Below are 22,103 nucleotides of genomic sequence, written 5' to 3'. Positions count from 1 at the left end.
GGAGCACAGGGGAGGGGGGCATGTGCCCTGCATCTGCGGAGTGGAGCTGGTACCAGTGCTGCACGGGGCTCATCTTGTTAGGGGCTGGGCTCGGAGTGGGCTCTGGTAGTGGTGGGAGGAGGATTCAGGCACCCCAAATTTTGCTTCAGCTCCACTCCCAGATGCCTGGTGCAGCCCTGGCTGAATGCCCCGCCTCCAACCAGGTGGCAGCACAGGGCTGGGAGCGGAGCTGTGGCAAAATTTGGGGTGGCTGCAGCCTCCTTCCAGGACAGCCGGAATGCACTCTTCGCCCAGCCCCCGGCAAGGTGAGCCCTGAACAGTGCCGGCTCTGGCTCTGGCTCCACCCCGCAGCTGCAGCCTGCCTCACGTGTGGATCTGGGGCACATACCCTCCCTCCCGCCCTTCCAGGATGCAAGCAGTGGCAGGAGCTGCCCCCACCCCGTGAGCCATGCCTTCATCCCACCCCAGGGCAGTGCCTGCCTCTGCCCCCTCCCTCAGCGTGGGGGCCTGAAATGTGCCCCTCATACCCCTTCCCTCCCCCCTCCCCTTCTGACTTACCAGATGGAGGCAGCTCTCCAAGCTGCTGGCTCTGCTCCATGCTGCATTGTGGCTGTGTGCAGCACAAGCATTTATCAGCCAAATTATTGGCCCCATAGGGCCGATATCAGATATAGACAATTTTCTTTATATTGCTACCAATCCGATATTGGACCGATATATCCAGGCAGCAGCCCTGGACTTCAGGAGGGCGGATTTTAATGAGGGAAGAAGAATATTTGGGGAAGTACTGAGGTCCCAGAGGGGAGGGGAGTTGGGTGTCCAAGAAGAGTGGTTGTTCCTTAAGGAGACAATCCTCCAAGCCCAAAGGGAAGTAATCCCAACAAGGATCAAAGGGGGCAAGAGGGTGCAAAAGCCCCCATGGCTCACCAAAAGCATACGGGAATGTCTCCTAGCTAAAAGGGAGGCGTACACCCAATGGAAGGGAGGGGCTATCACCAGGGAGGACTATACCTTTGTTGCTCGGGACTGTAGTGGGACTGGAAGGAAGGCAAAGGCAGAGATGGAACTGGGACTAGCTACCCGGATCAAGGACAACAAGAAGTCCTTTTTTAAATACAAGGTACCAGGTAACGTGGGGCCTCTGCAAGACACGCTGCGAAATCTGGTTGTCGCACCAGATGACAAGGCTAACCTATTTAATGATTTCTTTGCCTTCATTTTCCTGAGCAGGGACCAGATCAGCCCCGTCTGCCGGGACCCCTTCAGGCCCTGGGGGAGGCGCACCCAGCCCCAGGGTCAGTGAGGATCTAGTCAGGGAACTTCTGGAGGGACTGGACGTATTTAAATCAGCTGGTCCTGATGACCTCCACTCCAGAGTGCTGAGGGAATCAGCAGATGTCACTGTGGGACCTCTCGCACAGCTTTACGAGCACTCATGGTGCACTGGTGTGGTGCCAGAGGACTGGAAAAGGGCCAGTGTGGTTCCCATTTTCAAAAAAGGGAGGAAGGAGGACCCAGGGAACTATAGGCCAGTTAGTCTTACCTCAATCCTGGGTAAGATTTTGGAGAGAATTATCCTGGTGCATATCCATGAGGGGCCAGCAGGGAGATTATGTTTAGGGGCAATCAACACAGGTTCATTAGAGGCAGGTCCTGTCAGACCAACCTGGTGGCCTTCTATGACCAGGTCACAAAATCCTTAGACGCAGGGGTAGCAGTGGATGTAGTCTTTCTGGACTTCAGGAAGGCCTTCAACACTGTCTCTCACCCCATTCTCATTAAAAAACTAGGGGACTGTGGTGTCGACACCTACACAGTCAAATGGGTCGCTAACTGGCTGGAGGGCCGCACCCAGAGAGTGGTGGTGGACGGATCATTTCGACCTGAAGGGATGTGGGCAGTGGGATCCCCCAGGGCTCGGTCCTCGGACCCGCACTATTCAAAATCTTCATCAGTGACTTGGACGAGGGGGTAAAAAGCACCCTGTTCAAATTTGCTGACGACACTAAGATGTGGGGGGATGTGAGCACACTAGAAGGGAAGAATAGGCTGCAATCGGACCTAGACAGGTTACAGAGGTGAGCAGATAAGAACAGGATGGGTTTCAACACTGACAAGTGCAAGGTGCTGCACCTGGGGAGGAAGAACCAGCAGCATACCTACAGGCTGGGGAACTCCCTTCTTGTCAGTGCAGAGGCAGAAAAGGATCTTGGACTCATTATTGATGCCAAAATGAATATGGGCTGACAGTGTGGGGACGCGGTCAGGAAGGCCAACCACACCTTGTCATGCATCCACAGATGCATCTCATACAGGTCCAAGGAGGTGATCTTTCCCCTCTGTGCCAACTGGTCAGGCCGCAGTTGGAGTACTGCGTCCAGTTCTGGATGCAGGAGGGATGTGGGCATCATTGAGAGGGTCCAGAGGAGGGCCACCCACATAATGAGGTGGCAGCAGGGTAGGCCCTATGAGGAGAGGCTGAGGGACTTGAACCTGTTCAGCCTCCACAAGAGAAGGCTGAGGGGGGATCTAGTGGCCTGTTACAAACTAGTGAGAGGGGACCAGCAGGCATAGGGGAGTCCCTGTTCCCCTGAGCACTACCAGGAATGACTAGAAATAACGGTCATAAGCTGGCAGAGGGTAGATTCAGACTAGACATCAGGAGGCACTACTTCACAGTCAGGGCGGCTAGGACCTGGAACCAACTTCCAAGCGAAGTAGTGCTGGCTCCTACCCTGGAGGTCTTTAAGAGGAGGTTGGACGAACACCTTGCTGGGGTCATTTGCCCCCAGTACTTTTTCCTGCCTGGCAGGGGGTCGGACTTGATGATCTGCTCATGTCTCTTCTGACCCTACCAACTATGAAACTATATTGGTGCACCTCTATTTTTTCCTTTGTTTGTTTTAGCTGATAAATCTGTTCTTCTTTTGGCTGTTCTGAAATGGCATTCCTTTCTTGTTAAGTAGCTACCGAACTATTTAGAGTCATACAACTGAACTAGCAAATGCAGGATTTTTTTCAGAAGCGTTTTAGGCTGGGGTTGGCAATCTGTGACCTATGGGCTGCTTCCACCTCACTGGCTCTTGGAGCTGTGGCTCCATTCAGTAACAGGGGTCACGTTCTGTGGGTGCTGTCCTTGTGCTTCTGCAGGGAGAAGTGTTAGCTGCTGGCATTTTCCCTGTGTTACTAGGGAGAAAAACGGTGGTGGTGGTAGTGTCCTAGCTCTCGCTTGCCCACCTCCAACCTGGGGTGGGTCATTCTGGCTCACAGACAGAAAAAGTTGCCTATTCCTGTTTAGACACAAGAATTTTGCTTGGTTGCACAACAAGGTAACAACTAAGAAAGATTTTAACTGGTCTCAGTAGACAAAATATCAAGAAGGTAAACTTGTGTTCCTCTGAAATGTAGGGCTGATAGGTAGCATAATGCCTATCGCAGGAGCCTATCACAACAGGTTTAAGGTTATTTAGAATCTGAGAGATCAATTAGCCCACTTACCTTAATCTGGAATGATGCCATTTTTAGTTCAGTATTGGATCTGATTGGGAAAATATTCTGAGACTGCCATATAGAAAAGGCTTCAGGATAGTAGGAAGAGAGGATGAGGAGACTGTGTATATTCTTTAAAAGGAAAGTAAGGCAAGAGCTAGTGAGGATCTCCTTTTCCCTGGGAGTGGACCCTTGAATAAACTACAGTAGCAGAGTTAATTCTGATAGTCATTGTTCTTGGAGACAAGTATAAAACTCCAGGGAGGTAGCTCTTTGTGCCAGTCTGCCAAAGAATGGAGAACTAGGAAGAACTTAGGTTGTTTGGAAGTAGGCCTGGGATAGGCCAATATAGTTTAAATTGTGTTTTCTTTCTCTTTTTAAATGCTATTGGCAGATTTCAAAGAGAAAGGGAGGTGTATGTGGGGCAGGGGGTGTTTGGTGATGCCATAGGCAATGTGTCAGAAGGTATGGCGGGGCCATATGCCCCCCCAGATTTCTGCACCCACAGTGGTAGCCTCTGCAACCCAGCTGGTGGGACCTGGCATGGGAGGGGGTGCCTGCTGACAGGGCTGCCAAGGTGAGGTGCCCCCTGCCTGCCTAGCAGTAGTAGGGGGGACAACTCTGTGCTACCCCCACTGCTGGGAGCCCTGAGCCAGCCATTGTGGCATGGTTACCAAGGTGACGTGCTGCAGCATGGAGTTGTGACACCTGGCTGTTGCTGGGCAGGCAGGGGACACCTCACTTTGGTGGCCATGACAGCGCGGTGCTCCTGGTAGTGGTGACAGCACTGAGCCTTCCTGCCCTGCTCTGCAGTCCTGCACTGGGTCCTGCCTGCTGGGCCACAGAGGCAGCTGCTACCTGGTGCCAGTCCGGCCAAGTTGCAGCCCCATGCCCTGCTGTGGATGCAGAAATTGGGGGGTGGGGGGACATGTGCCCCCCCCATGCCCCTCCTGATTTATCACCTGTTACTCCTCTGCCCTCCCACACGTCACCTATGCCTTCCCCCTACCACCCGCACACATTCAGGGAGCTGCGGAAGTTGCTCTCCACCTTGCTGCCTGGTTGCATTGCTGGCCACATGCATGTGTACACATGCACATGCACATGAGACCCCCTGCCTCTGATCACCCTCCTCCCGCTCCTACCAGCCCCAAGCAATCCCTTACAAGCTAGAACTCTGCCAGCCTGCAAGGGGAAACCTGCAGTTTCCAGGGTTTTTCTTTTTTAAAGTGGAAAATCCTCAATTTTCTCCTGTAAAGGGGAAAATCCATATTTTTCCGTGGGAGACGGAGAACCCAGATCCCTGGTCATCCAGCAGCTTTTTGTTGGTTCCTTGTTGCATTTGTTACTGGGTTATTGTACCTCAGAACCTATCTGCTCTCACTGAGTGTGCCGCACCCCAAACTGTCTGAGGTCTCTCTGGCTTCAATTCACCACCCCTCTCTTGGGTGTAGAATCATGTAATCCACTCACACTCACAGGATGTGGATACTTCACTGTGGTGCCTGCACTGCAGACATGTGGGGTGGGCCAAAACACTCGTTTTAAATTAGGTAGCTTGGGAGGTGTTAGCAATGTAGACACTGAAGTATAGAGCTTGACATGGGTTGCAGAATTCACGCAGATATTTTACTTTGACAGGTTTTACAGGTTTGTGCTTCATTGGCTTTGCTGCTATTGATACGCGAGTTACATAATTTAAAACTAGCTCAGGTATATTGATAATGCAGTAACAGCAATAAAGTTTAGTCATGCTGTGAGAAGAGTTACATGACTCCATCCTGAAGAGAGATGTGACAGCTTGAGACCTTGTAATGACTACAGTGTAGACATGCCCTCAGAATGGGCCTTGGTTACCATGTGATTACTCGAGTTTGCCAAGCTAGATGCATTTTCATTACCTGTAGCTCCATTTCCTATAGTAGTAATGACATTATTTGGTTACTGGAGAGTTTTCTTAAAGGGAAGTATCATTTGTTTAGGGCAAAAACAATGTAGAAGGGTCTTGAAGCAGAGCTTCTCTGTAACTTTGGAGATGGTGCCTGAAAGTAGGTCTCTGTCCCATATCCCAGTGTTTTGTTGAAGTTGCATTTCTGTATTTTGTTGCTTCCTTGCTTTCTCTTTCCAGCAGCCTGATATTGCAATATTTTTCTCACACATAGCCTGCACTTTCCCCTCCTTCTGCCAATCCAGTTGGTGGAAATTGGGGTGCTCATTACATGTGAGAAATATAGCTCTCAGTCAGTCCAGAAATTTGGCAGCAGGGGAGCAGCAGCAGTGTTAATTGCCGAGGTTCTGGGAGCCACAGCAATTAACACTGAGACTACTTCCCCACTACCAGACTTCCAGACCCAGGGGGAGCTCTGGCTGGATAATATGGTCCCATGTGCCAGACTGGGCCAGCATGAGTGGCTGGCTTATAGCTGAGCCCAGTGTGTGTGGTGGGATCAGGGTGCAGCTCTGGACTCAAGGTCATACCATGTTCCTGTCCAGGGCATGGGGCTGGTGTGAGGCTTGGGAGCAGGCTTGCCTCCTTAGCTGCAGTTTCTCACTTGTCCAAGGTAAGAGCTTTTCCCCCCGCTGTTTCAAAAACAGTGTTTGTGTTAATTCAGGGGTGTGGTATATGTGAGAAAATACAGTACAATAATACTAATCCACCCAACCATCCATGCAGAAGTCTGTCATAGTGGTTCTCAACCTTTTTAGACTCAAGGCACTCTGTGATAGACTCAAAGCATCCCTCAGAAAATGCCAGCTCTTAGTTTTTCACTTGTTTTTTTTACTACAAAACACAATAGAACAATTCTTCTGTTGGAAAGAACTCAGACCACAACAGGGCAGAATCATTTGACACCGTGAGTTCCTCTTTAAAATCTCTGGGTTTATCTCATGAAAAATGTCTGCACACCAAACAGTGCTAACATTGCATGATGCCTTGTGGCACTTGAAAGGCTCGCCAGGCACCCCAGGGTGCCATGGCACCCCGGTTGAGAATCTACTTGTCTATCAAATAGCTTCATTGTACTGGCCAGGTACAAACTTCATACAATAATTACATATTCATATTGTAGGTATATTACATAGCGATTTCACCTCCATTAGGAAAGTGTGTCTTTTCCTTTAGAATGCTTTGATTTCGTGAGAGTCTGTTTGCCTGCTATGTTATTTTTAAAAGGATGGGAAGAGTATTTAATACTTGTATTGAAAATCTGTAGCTCTAGATAATTTATGGTGACCCATTCACGCTTAGGTCTGGGACAAAGTTCCATAAACTGATTTGGCCTCAATCAGTTAAGTCTGATACTACATTCAACCAGGTTTATCTTAAACCAGTTTTGGCCATTTTGAAACTGGTTTCTGTGCACTGAACTTTTGTTCTGTTACAGGTTTAAACCAGTTTATGTTGCTTAAACAGGTTTATGTGTAACTTCTGTCCATAGCCTTAAAGGTGGAAGCAAGGCCTGGCCCTTGATGGCTGTGTTGTAAGCTGCAGAAACCATTTGAACAGTCCTGACCTATGTAGAATTTTCTTCTAAAACGCTGTTTATTTTATCAAATTGTAATTGAGATAATTGAGGTAAAACAATAGAACTGTAGCACAAACAGCACCCTCTGAACAACTGTTGGAGGTCCTGGTGTAGTTAGAGAGACGATCTCTATGTATCAAAGGTAGTGAAGTGATCATTATGAAATATGTAATCAGATGCATTTCCAATGCAACTCTTACTAGATGTATTTTTCAAAATTGTGAGTTCACTGGAATATTGTAAATGTCTGAGGAGCTGAGGCCTAATGAGTATTTAAAAATTGAGAATAAAGCTACTGACATTTTCAGTAGGATCAGCAACTTTTAATTATTGATCTGTGTAGGGATTCCCAATGCAATACCAAATCATCCATTTAGAATCACCCTAAAGAATACCTTGCAAAGGGGAACCTTTGTGCAGTAGTTTTATTTTTTTTTGTATATTTCCATAGCATTTAGAACCTTAGTTATTAACCAGATGTTAGTGCCTAGGACAGTGTGCAAACATACAACAAAGCAAGCTTGGATACAGACAGATGGGAAGACAGTATTGAACATTAAAATACAATTGCCCTTTTAAAGGAGCTCTCTAATGGCAAATCTCTTTTTTATTTTTTCCTCATTAATGGCAGGCATAGATTTTTTACAGCTTATGCATTATCATTTCTCTGTGTTTGTTTCATAGCTTGCTTACTGAATTGCCTCAGTAAGGTGAGGAGTAACATTCTGAGTCACTTCCTTCTCTCTTGGATTTTCAAAACACAGGTTGCTGCCTTATCTGATGGTACAGCTAGTTCTCAAGTATGTGTTAACTTTAGTTTCCTGTCTCATATTTTATTTGACTGTAGTGCTTAGCAGTTCCCTCTAAAGGAAAGCATTATTTTACCATTATTTATAAAAATAAACTTTGCTTGTTCTCTTTTCCAGAATCACAATTCCAGATGTGTTTAATTGATTCTGAGATACTTAGGTTTGATTTGAGTTAACTGTTAGGTCTTTCAAGCAAAGGTTGTATCATCCCGGTAGCGTTAAAAAGATGTTGGACATCAAGTTGCTTTCAGCCACAATATACTTCCTTTTTTTTTAAGCTTAAGTAGAAATGGTCTGTTTATACAGGTGCCAATAGGAATCCATAATATCTATATTTATTCATTACAGAAGTACAGCCCTGTAAGTTAAAGCAGATCTAGTGCTTTTTCTTAATTTGGTAAACCATCCCCCCCCCCCCCCCCCAAGAGAATTTTGTTGAGTTGAGTAGAATATTTGTCTTTGGTTTAATATTGCATCTGTCTAGAGTACTTTTATGATAGCTGAATTTTACAAAGTACTTATTTTGAATTTCACCTGTTGTCGTATAAGACGAGCCATATCTGAATGGTAAGCAGCATCACTGTAATGCAGATGTAACTGCTTGTAGGTAGCTGTGCAGGGTATTTCTCTCCAGTGATTTAAAAGGTTTACAGTTCTGTACTTCTGATAAACTGGTCTCATAAATACCATATCTTACCATAGGTCAAGCTGCTGACTTTCACAGGAAAAAATCTATGTCATAATGCCCATTATTTAAAAGAAATCACCAAGTATTCCTCCCATTATAGGGCTTTTGTAGATTTGATGGTAAATGGCTGATTTTCTGAGCACATTAGGAATAGGAAATTGTATTAGATTTTATGTTCTTTCCCTTTCCCCCTCTAATTTCTGTTAGCACTTTTTTGGGAGGTGGGGGGGAAGTGGAATCAACCTAAAAGGTAGAAAAATAAAATTGTTTTAGATGCAAAATGGAAGTGCCACTAATTCTGACACAAAACCACAGGGTAATGATTTTTTTTTTAAAAGACTGCTACCATGTGGTTTGTACTGGCAACATGCTCCACTTATTTTTCATTTTGTTGTTACTTCCCTTTAGCGTTGGGAAGGCATGCAAAATAAGGGACGCAAAATAAGGGAAGGAGAAGCAGGCCCCAAAATAAATAATGTAACAGATTTATCTAGAGCAGTAGGACCTACCCTTCTGGCCCCATGGGCTGGATGAGAGGTATGGGGTCAGTTTGCGTGCCTGATTCTGCACGGGGTCAGTCCATGGTTGCAACCTCATACACCTGAGTCGTGCCACCTGGCTTGCCTCTTTGCGTCCTGATCTGGCTGCATGTCAACGTGATCTGGTGTGCAGAACCATGTTATCTGGTTTGTGGGGCTCTCCATAGGTCTGGAACTTTGGCAGCAGGGTTCAGTGGCAGTGTTAATTGCCAGTTCTCTGCTGCCAAATTTCTGGATCTTTCAGGCCAGGGGCTGAGGACACCTGCTCTAGAGGGTAGTGCTGGTTGAGTGTGGAACATCACTCCCTTTTGAAATATGGTCGCAACTGCCATGTATAACAAGCACAGGGGGGGGCAAGCAGTGAAGGGGGGGATCATATAAGCAAGACATGTTTACTGGAGCAGCATCTAATTCTGTTGTTGGTGCAGTAGGCATGTTACCAGAGTTCCCTGTTCATGGAGTTGATTTTGAATGTTAATTTTAAACCAAAAGTACTGTTTGAAGTACACCTAAGCAGGAATCCTATTAGCTAAGAAGTTCCTTGCTTGTTGCTTTCTGCAACTGATAATCTTTTCCTGTAAGTCTGTTAATAAGATGTTTTTAAAAAATAAAGGAATTGTGACTTCATTTTAGTGTTTCCCAATATTGAGCTCTGTAAACATACAAATAAAGATGGTTTGATGAAATGTTATACCATTCATCCTGCATAATGCAGTAAGACATTTTACTTGCCAGTAGAGGTAAAGTTGTATGCTGGAATTCCTGCTAGGGGAAGAAAATGACAGGTTCCTTTTTAACAGGGCAAGTTTCAGATAACATGAATGCTTACAGGAGGTGAAAAGCAAGTGAACACAAGACAGTATTATGCTACCTAATTGCCCGTGTGTGATCAAGAGACCCAGCTGTGTTTTATGGTGAATGTGAATATTTATTAAGCTCTAAAGAGAGCAGTTGATATGATTACTAATTAAATTAGATTAGAAGATTGATTTGTAAAGCCTGCATGAGTCTGAGGATGGGTATCCAACAGGCATAAGAGAAGATGTCTCCTATTTGTCTTGCCCTGGTTGGTTTAACATATCACAGAATCATAGAAAATTAGGGTTGGAAGGGGCCTCAGGAGGTCATCTAATCCAATCCCCTGCTCATATCTCCATGATCTTTCACTTATGCTTAGAGACCTACGTATATTGAGGTCTTGTGGATTTCACAGAAACTGCAAAAAACAGCGTTGTCCACGATTGCTGGGAAATCTGGCATTGGCCATGATTTCCCATGAAATCAACCAAAGGAAAAAAAAAGCAGTAATGAGGTAGACTGAGTGAAGGTGCACACCACCAATCAGCAGCTAGAAGTGGGACAAAGAAAGCGGTAGTGATGTAGACTGAGTGAAGACATCCTCCACCAATCAGTGGTGAGGGGTGGGGCTGCTGAGGCTGCTCTGCCAATCAGCAGCAAGGGGCAGGGCGGCCACAAAATGCCCGCACAACCAGTTCTGCACACCATGAACTAGCAAAGAACCTTGTTGTCTTGCTGCAGCTTAGGTAGGTCCTAACTTATGCTGCATTCTGCCGTTTAGAGTATTATGAGATCATTCATTTTCTGTCTAATAAAAATAAATTTACTTTAACAGTCATCCCCACCATCCTGTTTTCTTTTCTAGAGATATTTTGTTAGGTGAGGGCTTAACATGCATGCTAATTGGAGGTGTGTTATTACAAGACATGCATCAGCTTGCCTAAGTGTTGATTTATTAAGATAAAAAACCATCACTTTCTGTAGAGTTGTATTGTTTATTTTTATCAAGCTTTTATAAATGTTTTTAATCAGTCTAATTCAATTTTGCAGTAGGAAGGGGAGCCAAAGATCAGCAGTTCTCTTAAAAGGCTTATATAGTGTTGACTTGTCATATTGTTGGCTTTCCTGATTGTAAACAGTGTTTGAACTTAACAGCTAAGGTTTGATTTGCTTAGCAGATCCTATGTTAAGATTCTATGATTATAGTAGTGTTAAAGCCAGGTCATAACATGGTTTCAGACAGTGGACCCCCCCCCCCAAAGTTGATTTGCTTTTGTACGTGTGAGTCTCAAACTTGATGTTAGCAATACAAATCAGTTCTTCATTATAAATGTTCATTACTGTGGTTGCTTTGGCAATATGTGTGTCTGCCAAGTCTGAAAGTAGAATGAGTATAAAAATTGACCCCTGCAGACAGTAAGCCAGAAAACTCTCTCTCTCTCAGGTGTTTTCAGGGGACTAGTTGAGATGGTCACTTCTGATGCCACATCTTAGATGGTGTTCATTGTTTTACATTTAATAGTCCATATCCTTTATGCAATACAACTTAGGAAGGTTTGTGAAAATGCCTAAAAGTGGCCTCAGGTTGGTGGGAAACCAGGACCTGCTGAGACAAAAGAGTGTGTCCTGTACGCTGGAATCATCAAGAGTAGTGGCATTAGGAATGAAGAAACAACACCATGGATGCACCCGTCAAAGTAGGATAATTCTCTAGCTTCTGGAGTATAGGCCATTTTCCACTGCTCTACATTACATCAGGGCCCAGCTCCACTGTTTATCTAGACCAGGATTGGAGGAGTTTTGGTGTGAAAAATGCCCACAGCACCCTTTTCACACTTCCATGTCTTCACAATTCAGCAGACTTGAAAGTAAGAGTATGTAGAGGTGTGTTACATTTGTATGGCTAAAAGAACCACAGCACTTTGAAGCACTACAACATGTAGTGCTACAGGTGTGGGCAAATGTGCTGAGCCCCACTGGCTAGACTGCTAAAAAAAATTCCACAAAAGCTTTCAGCAGCATGTTTTTTAGTAAGGGGGCGATAGGGGGTTGCCTAGCACTGTGGCTCTGCTCCCCTTTGCTGTGGGAATAGAGCAGAGCACTGTACAGACATTTTATGCAGGGCTGCACAATATAGCTCTAGAGGGAAGTTCCTGTTTCATCCAGCAACATTTCTGTAGCTCTTCAGCTGTTTTGTAGCGGTGCAGGTCACATGCACATCTCTCCCCTTGTATCTTTGTAATGCTACAAATGTAATGTCTGTCTATGGCTTGCGACAATGCAGGAACCAGTGGTTTTGTACTATAACACACTTGTAACTTGAGTGTAGGTTGTAGCCATGTTGGTCTAAGGACTTGTAACTTGGAGAACTTGAGTAGTTCAGAGGATCTTTTGTCACTTCTCAGTAAGTGAAACAATGCCCTTCTGATGGTGTACTCGACTTTTCTCCTGGCAGTACTTCTTAAACTGAAGGAAGGGAAGGGAATTCTGTATTTCAGTTGTTTCTTTACAAGCCCAAACCTAAGGAGAATCTTTCCTTGCAACCTACGTCAGTTCATAAGAATATTTTTGTTCCCTCTCTGTTCTTACCAATGGGGAGAAAACAAAACCTTCAACCCATCTTGTTAACCTTTCAAAAAAACATCCTTGCCCCAGAGTTGTTGAACTGGATAGCTTTTTCTCTTTGCATAGTCCCAAGAAATTGGCAAAATCAGTAACCTGTAAGTTCCCTGTTTCTTTATTGCTTTTTTTTTTCCAGTGGAAAAAAACAGTGTAGGTAGTACCCTGAATCTTCAGTGAATCTATGAAATGTGAACCCATAGTTGAACTTTATAAACTATAGTTTGTGGGTGGTTTTTTTTAATCAGTAAAACCTGGCTGTTTTTCTACTTGCTAGCTACACTGCCTCCATTTCTGTGGATTTTTCTAAAGAAATAGTGTTCTTGGTTTGCTATACTAACAGGTGTCCATTGCTCTTCACATTCTTGTTGAGATTTGTCTTCCAATAAACTTTATTTTAATCTTTCTATGTGTTCTGGAAAAAAGTTGCTTAAAATCTCAGATTTTGCAGATAGTGTCACTTGTTAAGGAACTGCTATAAGAATAGGAGGGACACTAAATGGTGTTCAAGAATGTGCTTAGTTGCTTTGTACACAGACATTACAATTGAAAAAAACTTATAATTTCTTTAAAATATAAACCTGTTTTTCATCTCTCAAAAAAATTAAACGTCTGTAGACTTGTTCAAAACTCTCAAAGTTCAAAGCACTCATTGAATAGCTACGGTGTCCAGACTCTGGAATAAGTTCCCTCCACAGGTGGTACAGTCAACTACTCTGGAAATCTTCAAGAGGAGACTGGACGGTCACCTTGCTGGGGTTACCTGACCCCAATTGTCTTTCTTGCCTTGTGCAGGGGGCTGGACCCGATGATCTTCTGAGGTCCCTTCCAGCCTTGCAATCTATGAATATATTTCCTTTGAAAAAAGTGATGATGAGTAGATTGACACTTTCTGAATTTGGAATTTGACCAGAAAACAATAAACTGTGTTTTATGAGCTCAGATGCGTAGCTTTTTTCCCCATGAGTCAATCTTATACAATATTTATTTCAAGTTTTTTGACGTGATGAGCTCAGCTTCAGATCAGAATTTCACTTATTAGTTTGGATGAATTTGTATATAATATGAAGAATAAACAGGTCTTCCTATTGACTTCACTTGGCAAATGACAGTCCGTGGAGCTATTGCTCAATACATCTGATGACAAAAGTTACCCCTCTGTCATTGTAAAAGGTTAAATGATGAGGGTGAGAGCCTGATATGAATAATGTTCAGATGAACAGGTTTCTTCAAAAGAGGAGGAACTTGTTTTAAGAATCTTTTTAGATCAAGGGAATATTTTTATTTTAGTTTTGGTTGACATTGCTCCTAATTTATTTTAGTTTGTAGTATTGGGTGTTAAGATCTGAGGTCTTCCTTTTTGCCATAAAAAATCACTTCTCTGGAACTGACTGAAGTAACTTTTTGCTTTTTTATCTGAACAAATATTGATGAAAATATTTCCCTTTCTTCCCTTTACTTTAAAGGGAACCCCAATTTTTTTACTTTAAAAATCCCCAATTTAACAGAAAATTTTCAACTACTTCTAAGCTTTTGCCACCTGTTTCATCTGAATGCAGTCTAATCGGTGTTCTCCTTTAGTAACTGATGCTAGGCTCCAATTTAGCAAAGATTTGCTTCACTGCAAAGATGACTTTTTGGCAAAATGCTTAAACATACTTAAATTTAAGCACCTGTCTGCATCACATTGAAGTTTGTGGAACTGAAGCAGGAGCACAAGATTTGGGGGCTGCCATTCTGGAAGACCTTATAGGTCCCATATTTTCTTTTACCAAGGTGTAGAGTCCTGGATGGGAATCGGTAGTCAGCCCTAAAAGTGTTCAGTTGCATCCAACTTATATTTTATTTTTTTCCCAAAATAATACTAAGAAAAAAATAGACGAGCACTGAAGTGTCCAGTTATACCTTTTCGACCACTACTGCTAAAAGCATAACTAACAGGCATCAAGAAACATAAATTATGGGGTTGAAAAATAAAGAGCTGTTTGCAGGAGTGACTATTTGCACAATGAGAATTCAGAGCTAAATAAGTTTGGTAGTTTTTCCAGTCCTAGTTTCTTCTCTAGCCTCCCCAGGGAGTCTGCTCCATCAACCTTTTAAATCAATGGATACCATTTCAGTGGGCTTTGATTCAGGTCCATAAGAAAGATAAACTTTTATATTTAAGCAATCAGTAGCTGGTGTCTAGGAATATTAGCCCCTTTATCCAGCAATGCTTCTAACTTCCTCCTAGCTCTGGGAATGGTCAACCAAGCTATTAGCTATTATACAGAAATAACAAAATAAAATGCATGGTGCAACATATCTTCAAATGTTTCATTCGTAAGTATCTGACACTTCTAAAAAAGGAGGAAAAAATGAGGGTTGAATTATCTCTTATATTATGGTTGAATATACAACAGTCTGTTAATAATTAGGGTCCAGATTTACGGAGACATTCGTCACTTTAATACGAACTATATTCAGTTCATTTTGTACAAAGGCTTTTAGTCAGGACACACACAGATTCAATCTTAATTGAAAAGAGTGCTTGCAAATGTGTTGTTATTTTTTCATAAGTGAGAAGGAATGTTTTAACCAGATTCCCTCCAAGAAAAAATACCAGCTTGATATTTGTTGTTTTCTGGTTTTGCAATCAACACGGTGCTCAGTCCTTTTTTAACAAACCTTTAGCAATTATAATAGATTGGCATAAGTTATTCTAAAAACATGCTAGTAGCTATGGTTAGCCCAACTTCTATGTGTGTATTTTTAAATGAGAAGGATCAATTTAAAACTGCTGGCCATTTTAGCTAAAATGTGAGTTATGCAGTTTCTCAGTGTAGATAGTATCATAAGGAACATCTTTGTCATTCAAACAAAAAAATCAGCATTCTAGGCAGAAAGATGTATAGATATTCTCTGAGAGTAAGTAAACTTGAAAGATGATAAATTTGGAGGGTTTTCCACAGGATGTACTGCAGAAGTGCTTTGCAGACTCCGTTACCCCCACTCAGTAAGTGATCTTTGAGGTATAATAATTATAGTTATCATATAACATATGTTCCTTTTTCCCCTCCCCCAGATCGAATTCAGTTACCCAGGAACATGATTGAAAACAGCATGTTTGAGGAAGAACCTGATGTGGTTGACTTGGCTAAGGAGCCTTGCTTGCATCCGTTGGAACCAGATGAAGTGGAATATGAGCCAAGGAGTTCACGACTATTGGTGCGTGGCCTTGGAGAACACGAAATGGATGATGAGGAGGAGGATTATGAATCTTCAGCAAAATTGTTGGGCATGTCTTTCATGAACAGAAGCTCAGGTCTCCGTAATAATGGAGCTGGATACAGACAAAATCCAGATGGTTCATGCTCAGTGCCGTCTACAAGGACCATGGTGGTTTGTGTGGTTGTTCTCGTGATTGCAGTTTCAGTCATAATGGTGATTTATCTTCTTCCCAAATGTACTTTTACCAAAGAAGGCTGCCATAAAAAAAATCATACAATGGAACTTGTATATCCTTTAGCAACTAATGGAAAGGTATTTCCTTGGGCAAAGATTAGGCTTCCTAGTAACATCATACCACTACATTACAGTCTCTCTTTACAGCCAAACCTAACCACTATGAAATTTGTAGGTTCTGTACAGATTACTGTTAATGTCACCCAGGTAACTTGGAATATCGTACTTCATAGCTCAGGACTTAATATCACCAAGGCTACGCTTCGTTCAGAAGAGGGGAGTCAAGGAAAAGTAGTTGAAGTTCTGGAGTACCCAGCGCACAACCAGATTGCAGTTGTGGCTCCTGAAGCTCTTCTTGTAGGGCAGAACTACGTCCTCAGCCTGGACTATTCATCTGATTTATCAGATACCTACTATGGATTTTACAGAATCTCCTACAAGGATGAACATTCTGAGAAAAGGTACATGTATGAATAGTTCTTCTCATGTGTGTTTATTGCATGAATTATAACTGGTGAGGGAGAAAAAACATCAGCTTTGCTGTACATTTTTTGTGCTCACTGAGCTGTTAAAATGTGTGGAGAATAAAAGAGTTCCTTAGGAAATGCTGAGTAAGAGGCTTGCTGAAATGGAGCAGGCTTTCACTCTCCTTAAATACTTTACAACTATATCTTTCCCTGTGTTTAATCCTAATTCCTCGTGTTATTGATGGTTCACACACAGATCAGGCCCCAGAGGTAAGGGTGTGTTTTTTCCAGCCTTGGCCTTTTTCACCAAGCTGCAGAAGTGTAGCTAAGCAGAAGGTCCCAAAGCCTGTTTCTGAGTGACCATAAAGTAAACCTTACAGACATGACAACTAGCTTGGTCAGCAAAGTAAAGGAAGCAATCATTGTGTCCAGCTACACCAGAAATGAGATCCAATTAAACAAGCCCAAAGCCTTAAATTAGTTGATCCAAATATTCTACTGTATTTACTTGACTCCAAGACAGAGTTTTTACCCCCCCCCACTTAATATTGGGGGAGCAGAGGGGATGGGGAGAAGCCCCTTGTCTTGGATTTGAGTGTGAGGTGGTAGGGGGACAGGCAGCTGCTGTGGCTCCAGCCCCAGCCCTGACTTGGTAGCAGTGGCGCATCTGCCCAAGCCCCTAAGTATAGGGTATAGGCTGGAGGGAAATTTGGAGAATTTAAGCAAATTCAAGAAGACCTGCTGCCAATCTTCTTGTCACCCTCCTCTCCCATCATGCATGTATCAGTTAACAGCATAACAGCTGCTATACACTCCCAGGCAGCAGTAGCAGGAGCAGCTCCCCCTTCATTTTTAGAGCCACTACAAATATACCTTTGCCCATATCTTAAGATGGCAAAATCTAGCCCATAATTTTTTACAACCTGTGTTTTAGTTAATGGTAACTTAATCTGTATTCTTAGGTTAGGGGACCAGAGTGCATCCAGAATTAACTATATTCAGTTCATTTTATACAAAGGCTTTTAGTCAGGACACACACAGATTCAATCTTAATTGAAAAGAATGCTTGCAAATGTGTTATTTTTTTCATAAGTGTCGAAGGAATATTTTAACCAGATTCCCTCCAAGAAGAAATACCAGCTTGATATTTGTTGTTTTCTGGTTTTGCAGTCAACACCTTGCTCAGTCCTTTATTAACAAGCCTTTAGCGTTATAGTAGGTAGGCATAAGTTATTCTAGAAACATGCTAGTAGCTATGGTTAGCCCAACTTCTATGCGTATATTTTTAAATGAGAAGGATCAGTTTAAAACTGGTGGCCATTTTAGCTAAAATGTGAGTTATGCAGTTTCTCAGTCCATTTGAAAACAAGTATAATCTACCATAAAGCTGATTTCATAGAGTTTAAGAGCTGCATAGTTTAAGAAAGATTATTTTTGCCTGTTTTCACATAAAAAAGAACTTGTTTACTAGACTACATTCAGTAGTCATTATCTTTTTACCCTTTCCCATAGCCTGTTGACAAGAGGGCAGTAAATTAACAGGTAACACATTTGAGTTGAGGTGCAAAAGAAATCCTCCGTCTCCCTTCCAGATACTTTCTCCCTGCCTCATTCTGTTGTGTTAACTGAGTGCGGTGTTGGGACTCTAACTTACTTGCAAACAGCTGCCATTTAAAGACAGAAGTTTGGATCAAAGACTCTTAATCTGTTCCAGTTTGTCTATGTGCATATGACAAACAGATCTATTTTCTGAAATGTCAAAACATGTTATATATTTGACTGTTTGTAAGACAGTGCTGCCCCTACCCCTCCAAGAAAGGAGGTTCTTAAGCATATGGTGAAAGACTTTCGAGCATACCTCTTGGCAGATCCTCCCCAGTCCTGTATTGGGAAGCTCTTCATTGGTATTTTTTATTCCTTTGACATTCTGTTGAAATATGTCTGATTGGTTCACTGGCATGCGAATACTGCTTTTTACAGATCTGATAACAGGATATTGAAGGAGATGGGGATCATATCAAAATATCATCAAATGAAATAAATTGCCAGAGCAAAGTAATCTGGCATGCACCTGGGCAGCTTTTACTTAAAGGCATGTATTATGGTGAAATATGAAATGACATAAAGTGCTTGTAGTGAGAATTTAAAGGACAAAATTTACTTATGTCCGTTGTGAACAGCTGGTACCATATTTTTCTCTTGCATTGTGTATCCTTTTTAGAAAGCCTCCCTTCAATGCCTCCCTTCAGTCAACACACTTTTATTTTACTCTAATGTTGTATTCAAATACAATGAAAACAAAAATGCTAATTTGTTTCCATATTTGCTTACCAGGTCTTACGAAGTGATTGAAACCTTTACTTGTCTCCCCTATTTACTCTGGGATGGAGGTTCCCAAACTTTTTCTTACTGTGCACCCTCTTACAGATTTACCGGCTGCCTGCATACTCCTACAAGCATACATTTTATATTTTAATCCCTTTAAATGCCAATTATTATTATTATAATGAAAATTAAATCCACCATTACACAATTTTTCCCACTTACCAGAGATGTCTTGTGTGCCCCCAGTGGTACATGAACCACAGTTTAGGAATCCTTGCTGTAGGAGAAGATGGTGGTCTCAGTTTTTAGTGCAGCTGTTTGCTTGTATTCCAATGGAACAATCAATAGTCTTCTTTTCCAGGCCTTTTTCAGAGGCTTCCTGTAACAATATCAGCCATTTCTCTGACTTTGTCCCTTTAAGAGGGACCCTAGTATATTTCACAGATCAGTACTTTTTAAAGTGCTGGTTGTTACAAAGGCAAAACAAGGTATCATTTAATTTGGTGAATGGTTAAAGAAAACTACTGAATTTTTAAGGAGCTAACTTAACAAGTAGTCATGGAAAAAAGCAAATAATTATCTTGCAAGCCTGATGCCATTTAAGAAACAAGGGAAATAGGACACCCCTCTTACCAGACTCCCCCCCTTTTCAGGGGTGAGAATAAAGAACAAATTGAATATTGTAGTGCTGCCAATCCATGCATTCAAAAACCTTGCACAGGAGTTTGAAAAATTATAAGAATCTTTAAATTTGTTCCCGAGTAGGATTTCTTTTGTGGCAGATGGTTAATGGGAATCTAGTGTGACACCTTCTACCTGTTGAAGTGTAGCATAAAGTGTAAAAGCTGCTTTTCTCTTGGTCTACTGAGGCATCAAATTATTCCCTTTGTTAGAAACTCCCTCAGAACAGAGATCCATATATCCTGCAGTTGCCTTTGGCTATGTTAATATATATATATATATATATATATATATATATATATATATTCTTTTATTTGAAACTGATCACTTGCTTTTTTAGCGACTATATTCTGACTGGATTTTGCTAAGCATAAAAATAATGCCAGCAAAAATTTTTAAGATGTACCCTAATGGCAGAGGACTTGGTCATGACTAGATAAAGCTCTTCTGTGTTTCTTGTCTCTCACGAATAACTAATTCTCCCTATCCTCAAACTGTCCAAAAGTAATTCTGTAACATCTAGCAGTTGACATTGATATACCTGTGTTTATAATACAATGTTAACATTATTTTTTTGTTCTGTCCCCCATCAGGTGGCTTGCAGCAACTCAGTTTGAACCTCTGGCAGCAAGGTCTGCTTTCCCCTGCTTTGATGAACCAGCATTTAAATCCACGTTTCTAATTAAGATAAGGAGAGATGAGCAACATTCTACCCTGTCTAATATGCCAAAGGTACAATTTATCTTCTAGTGTAAGAATCTTGGAAGAACTGGTTTTAGATCCTCAGTATTTTATAAGTGCTTTGTATGATATTTGTATTACTTTGTATTGCAGTAGTGTCAAGATTAGGGATCTGTTTTAGATTCTGTACAGATATATAATGAATGACTGACTGTCTCTGTTCCAAAGATTTTATATTCTCATATTTTATGTATTTATTAATGTTAAATTAAAATTGTTTTGTCTTGCTAATGGTAGTGGATGGACTACAGTCAGGGTTAGACTGAATTATGATAGGGCATTTTTTAATCTACTAGGACATTTTTGGTGGCTGCATGAATTTCTTTATAGACAGGTTAGATTTATTTTTTGTGTAGTTCCCACCTGCGGTGTGTGCATGAGATATGGAATCTTTTGATCAGTAGTCTCTATTGTTGCAGTCTTGTGTTCCCCTCTCCCCCCACTCCTCTCCAAAACAAGTCACACAGGACAGCATGGCCCCTACTGCCTCTTGGTTCCATGCATCTTTCCAAATCATCTCTGACTTCCAAAAGGGACTTTTTTCCTAGAAATCTCACTCTTTCACCATTGTTGTAACTAGGGTCTCTGTCCAAAAACACAGGGTGAGGTTTTACAACTGATTCAGTTAGTAAACTATCATCTATCATGCAGAGTTCAGCACTTGCTCCGGACTAAAAGCCAGTACCATCTCCACTACATCTAGGTAGGATACATCTGACTTGGAGCATCATTCCCGAATGGGAAAGAAGGAAAAAAAACCCTGTAGCCATGAGTCCAGAGACCTGATCTACCTGGACAAGCTAACATCTCATTTCCTTGCTTGCTGTCCAAAACTTGCATCAGCAAGGACTGCTCACTAGAATGCTTTGTACCAGAGTCCTTAATGCTCCTGGATGACCTATTACAAATTTCTAGCATTTAAGCACCCAGTACAAACCTTGATACCAGTGTGACTGGCACCATCTTCTCTGGTACTGAGAAGAAATACCGTATGTAACATTAGGGATCCATGCTAGATTTTGTACAAACCTATAATGAACAACTGTCCCAAAAAATCAACCCTCCAAAATTGGGGTTTATGACTTAAGTGAGAAGCTGGTTTTTCACACTGGGATGGAGAAACGGAAGGATGGAGATGTTATAAAATGGTTTCTTTGTTTCTTCCCCTGCCAACCTTGGGGAGAAAGGGGCCAGCGTTTACCCTTCATTCCATCTTCCCAAAACAGGGTGTATGTCTTATTTGTGAGTGTGTAGTTTGCAGGAGAAAAAAAGCAGTTGTACGGAGTCTGTTCTGTCTTTACTACTGAAAGGGCAGAACTATTACTACTACCACTCCCAGCATCTCCACTTCCTGCACCTCTTCTATCTCTACCTCTTCCTCACTTTTTCTAGCGGAGAATCTATTGTAGATTGTGCTCTAGATATATCTTTCTCTTCTCTCAAGGGATTACCCCAAGGAGAGCAACTCCTGACTTTACCACCAGTACACTCTTCTGACTTCCCTTCCTAGGAGTATTGGAAGCCTGGGAGAGGTCCAAGCAGATGGAACCACCTAAAACTAAATTCCAAAGGTGAAAAATGCTGAGATATTCTGCCTTTCTTCTATATAAAGACCTACTTCTCTGCATTTTTTTAAAGTGTGAATGCTCTGTTTGTTAAATAAATCTGTCTGGCCTGGAACAAAATATTGCTACTTGCTAATGGGCTGTTCCAGCTCTCACCTTTTTGCCACCACACTAGGCATTTTGGGAATCTTCCATGCCCTGGGATCTTAGTTTTTGTAGGCCTTTGGGAATCTTTTCCTGCTTCACTTTTATGCTGGAGACCTTTTGAAGAGTGCGTGGTCATAGCCATCTTTCTTCTGGCAGCCCCCCTTGGCCTTGAGAATTAGTAAGATTGACAGATACCTCCTAGTTGCTATCCACTTGCATTGTTTTACATAAGGATAAAACCACCACCATGGTTTTTCAGTGAGG

General features: G+C 42.3%; 1 protein-coding gene across 2 annotated transcripts in view; it reads left to right on the top strand.

Annotated features, from left to right (window-relative positions):
• LNPEP (leucyl and cystinyl aminopeptidase) overlaps positions 1 to 22,103 on the top strand; it is an 89,806-nt gene that overhangs the window by 20,312 nt on the left and 47,391 nt on the right. For both annotated transcript variants that reach the window (XM_006261603.4, XM_059724996.1), the window contains exons 2-3: positions 15,534 to 16,374; positions 19,980 to 20,118. In XM_006261603.4, coding sequence (XP_006261665.2) covers positions 15,534 to 16,374; positions 19,980 to 20,118 — 980 coding nt within the window. The remainder of the gene's footprint in view (positions 1 to 15,533; positions 16,375 to 19,979; positions 20,119 to 22,103) is intronic.

The sequence above is a fragment of the Alligator mississippiensis genome, chromosome 3 (genome assembly GCF_030867095.1).
Source record: "Alligator mississippiensis isolate rAllMis1 chromosome 3, rAllMis1, whole genome shotgun sequence".
Classification (NCBI taxonomy): domain Eukaryota; kingdom Metazoa; phylum Chordata; order Crocodylia; family Alligatoridae; genus Alligator; species Alligator mississippiensis.
The sequence above is the reverse complement of the archived record's forward strand: the minus strand, read 5'-3'. Positions and strand labels throughout refer to the sequence as shown.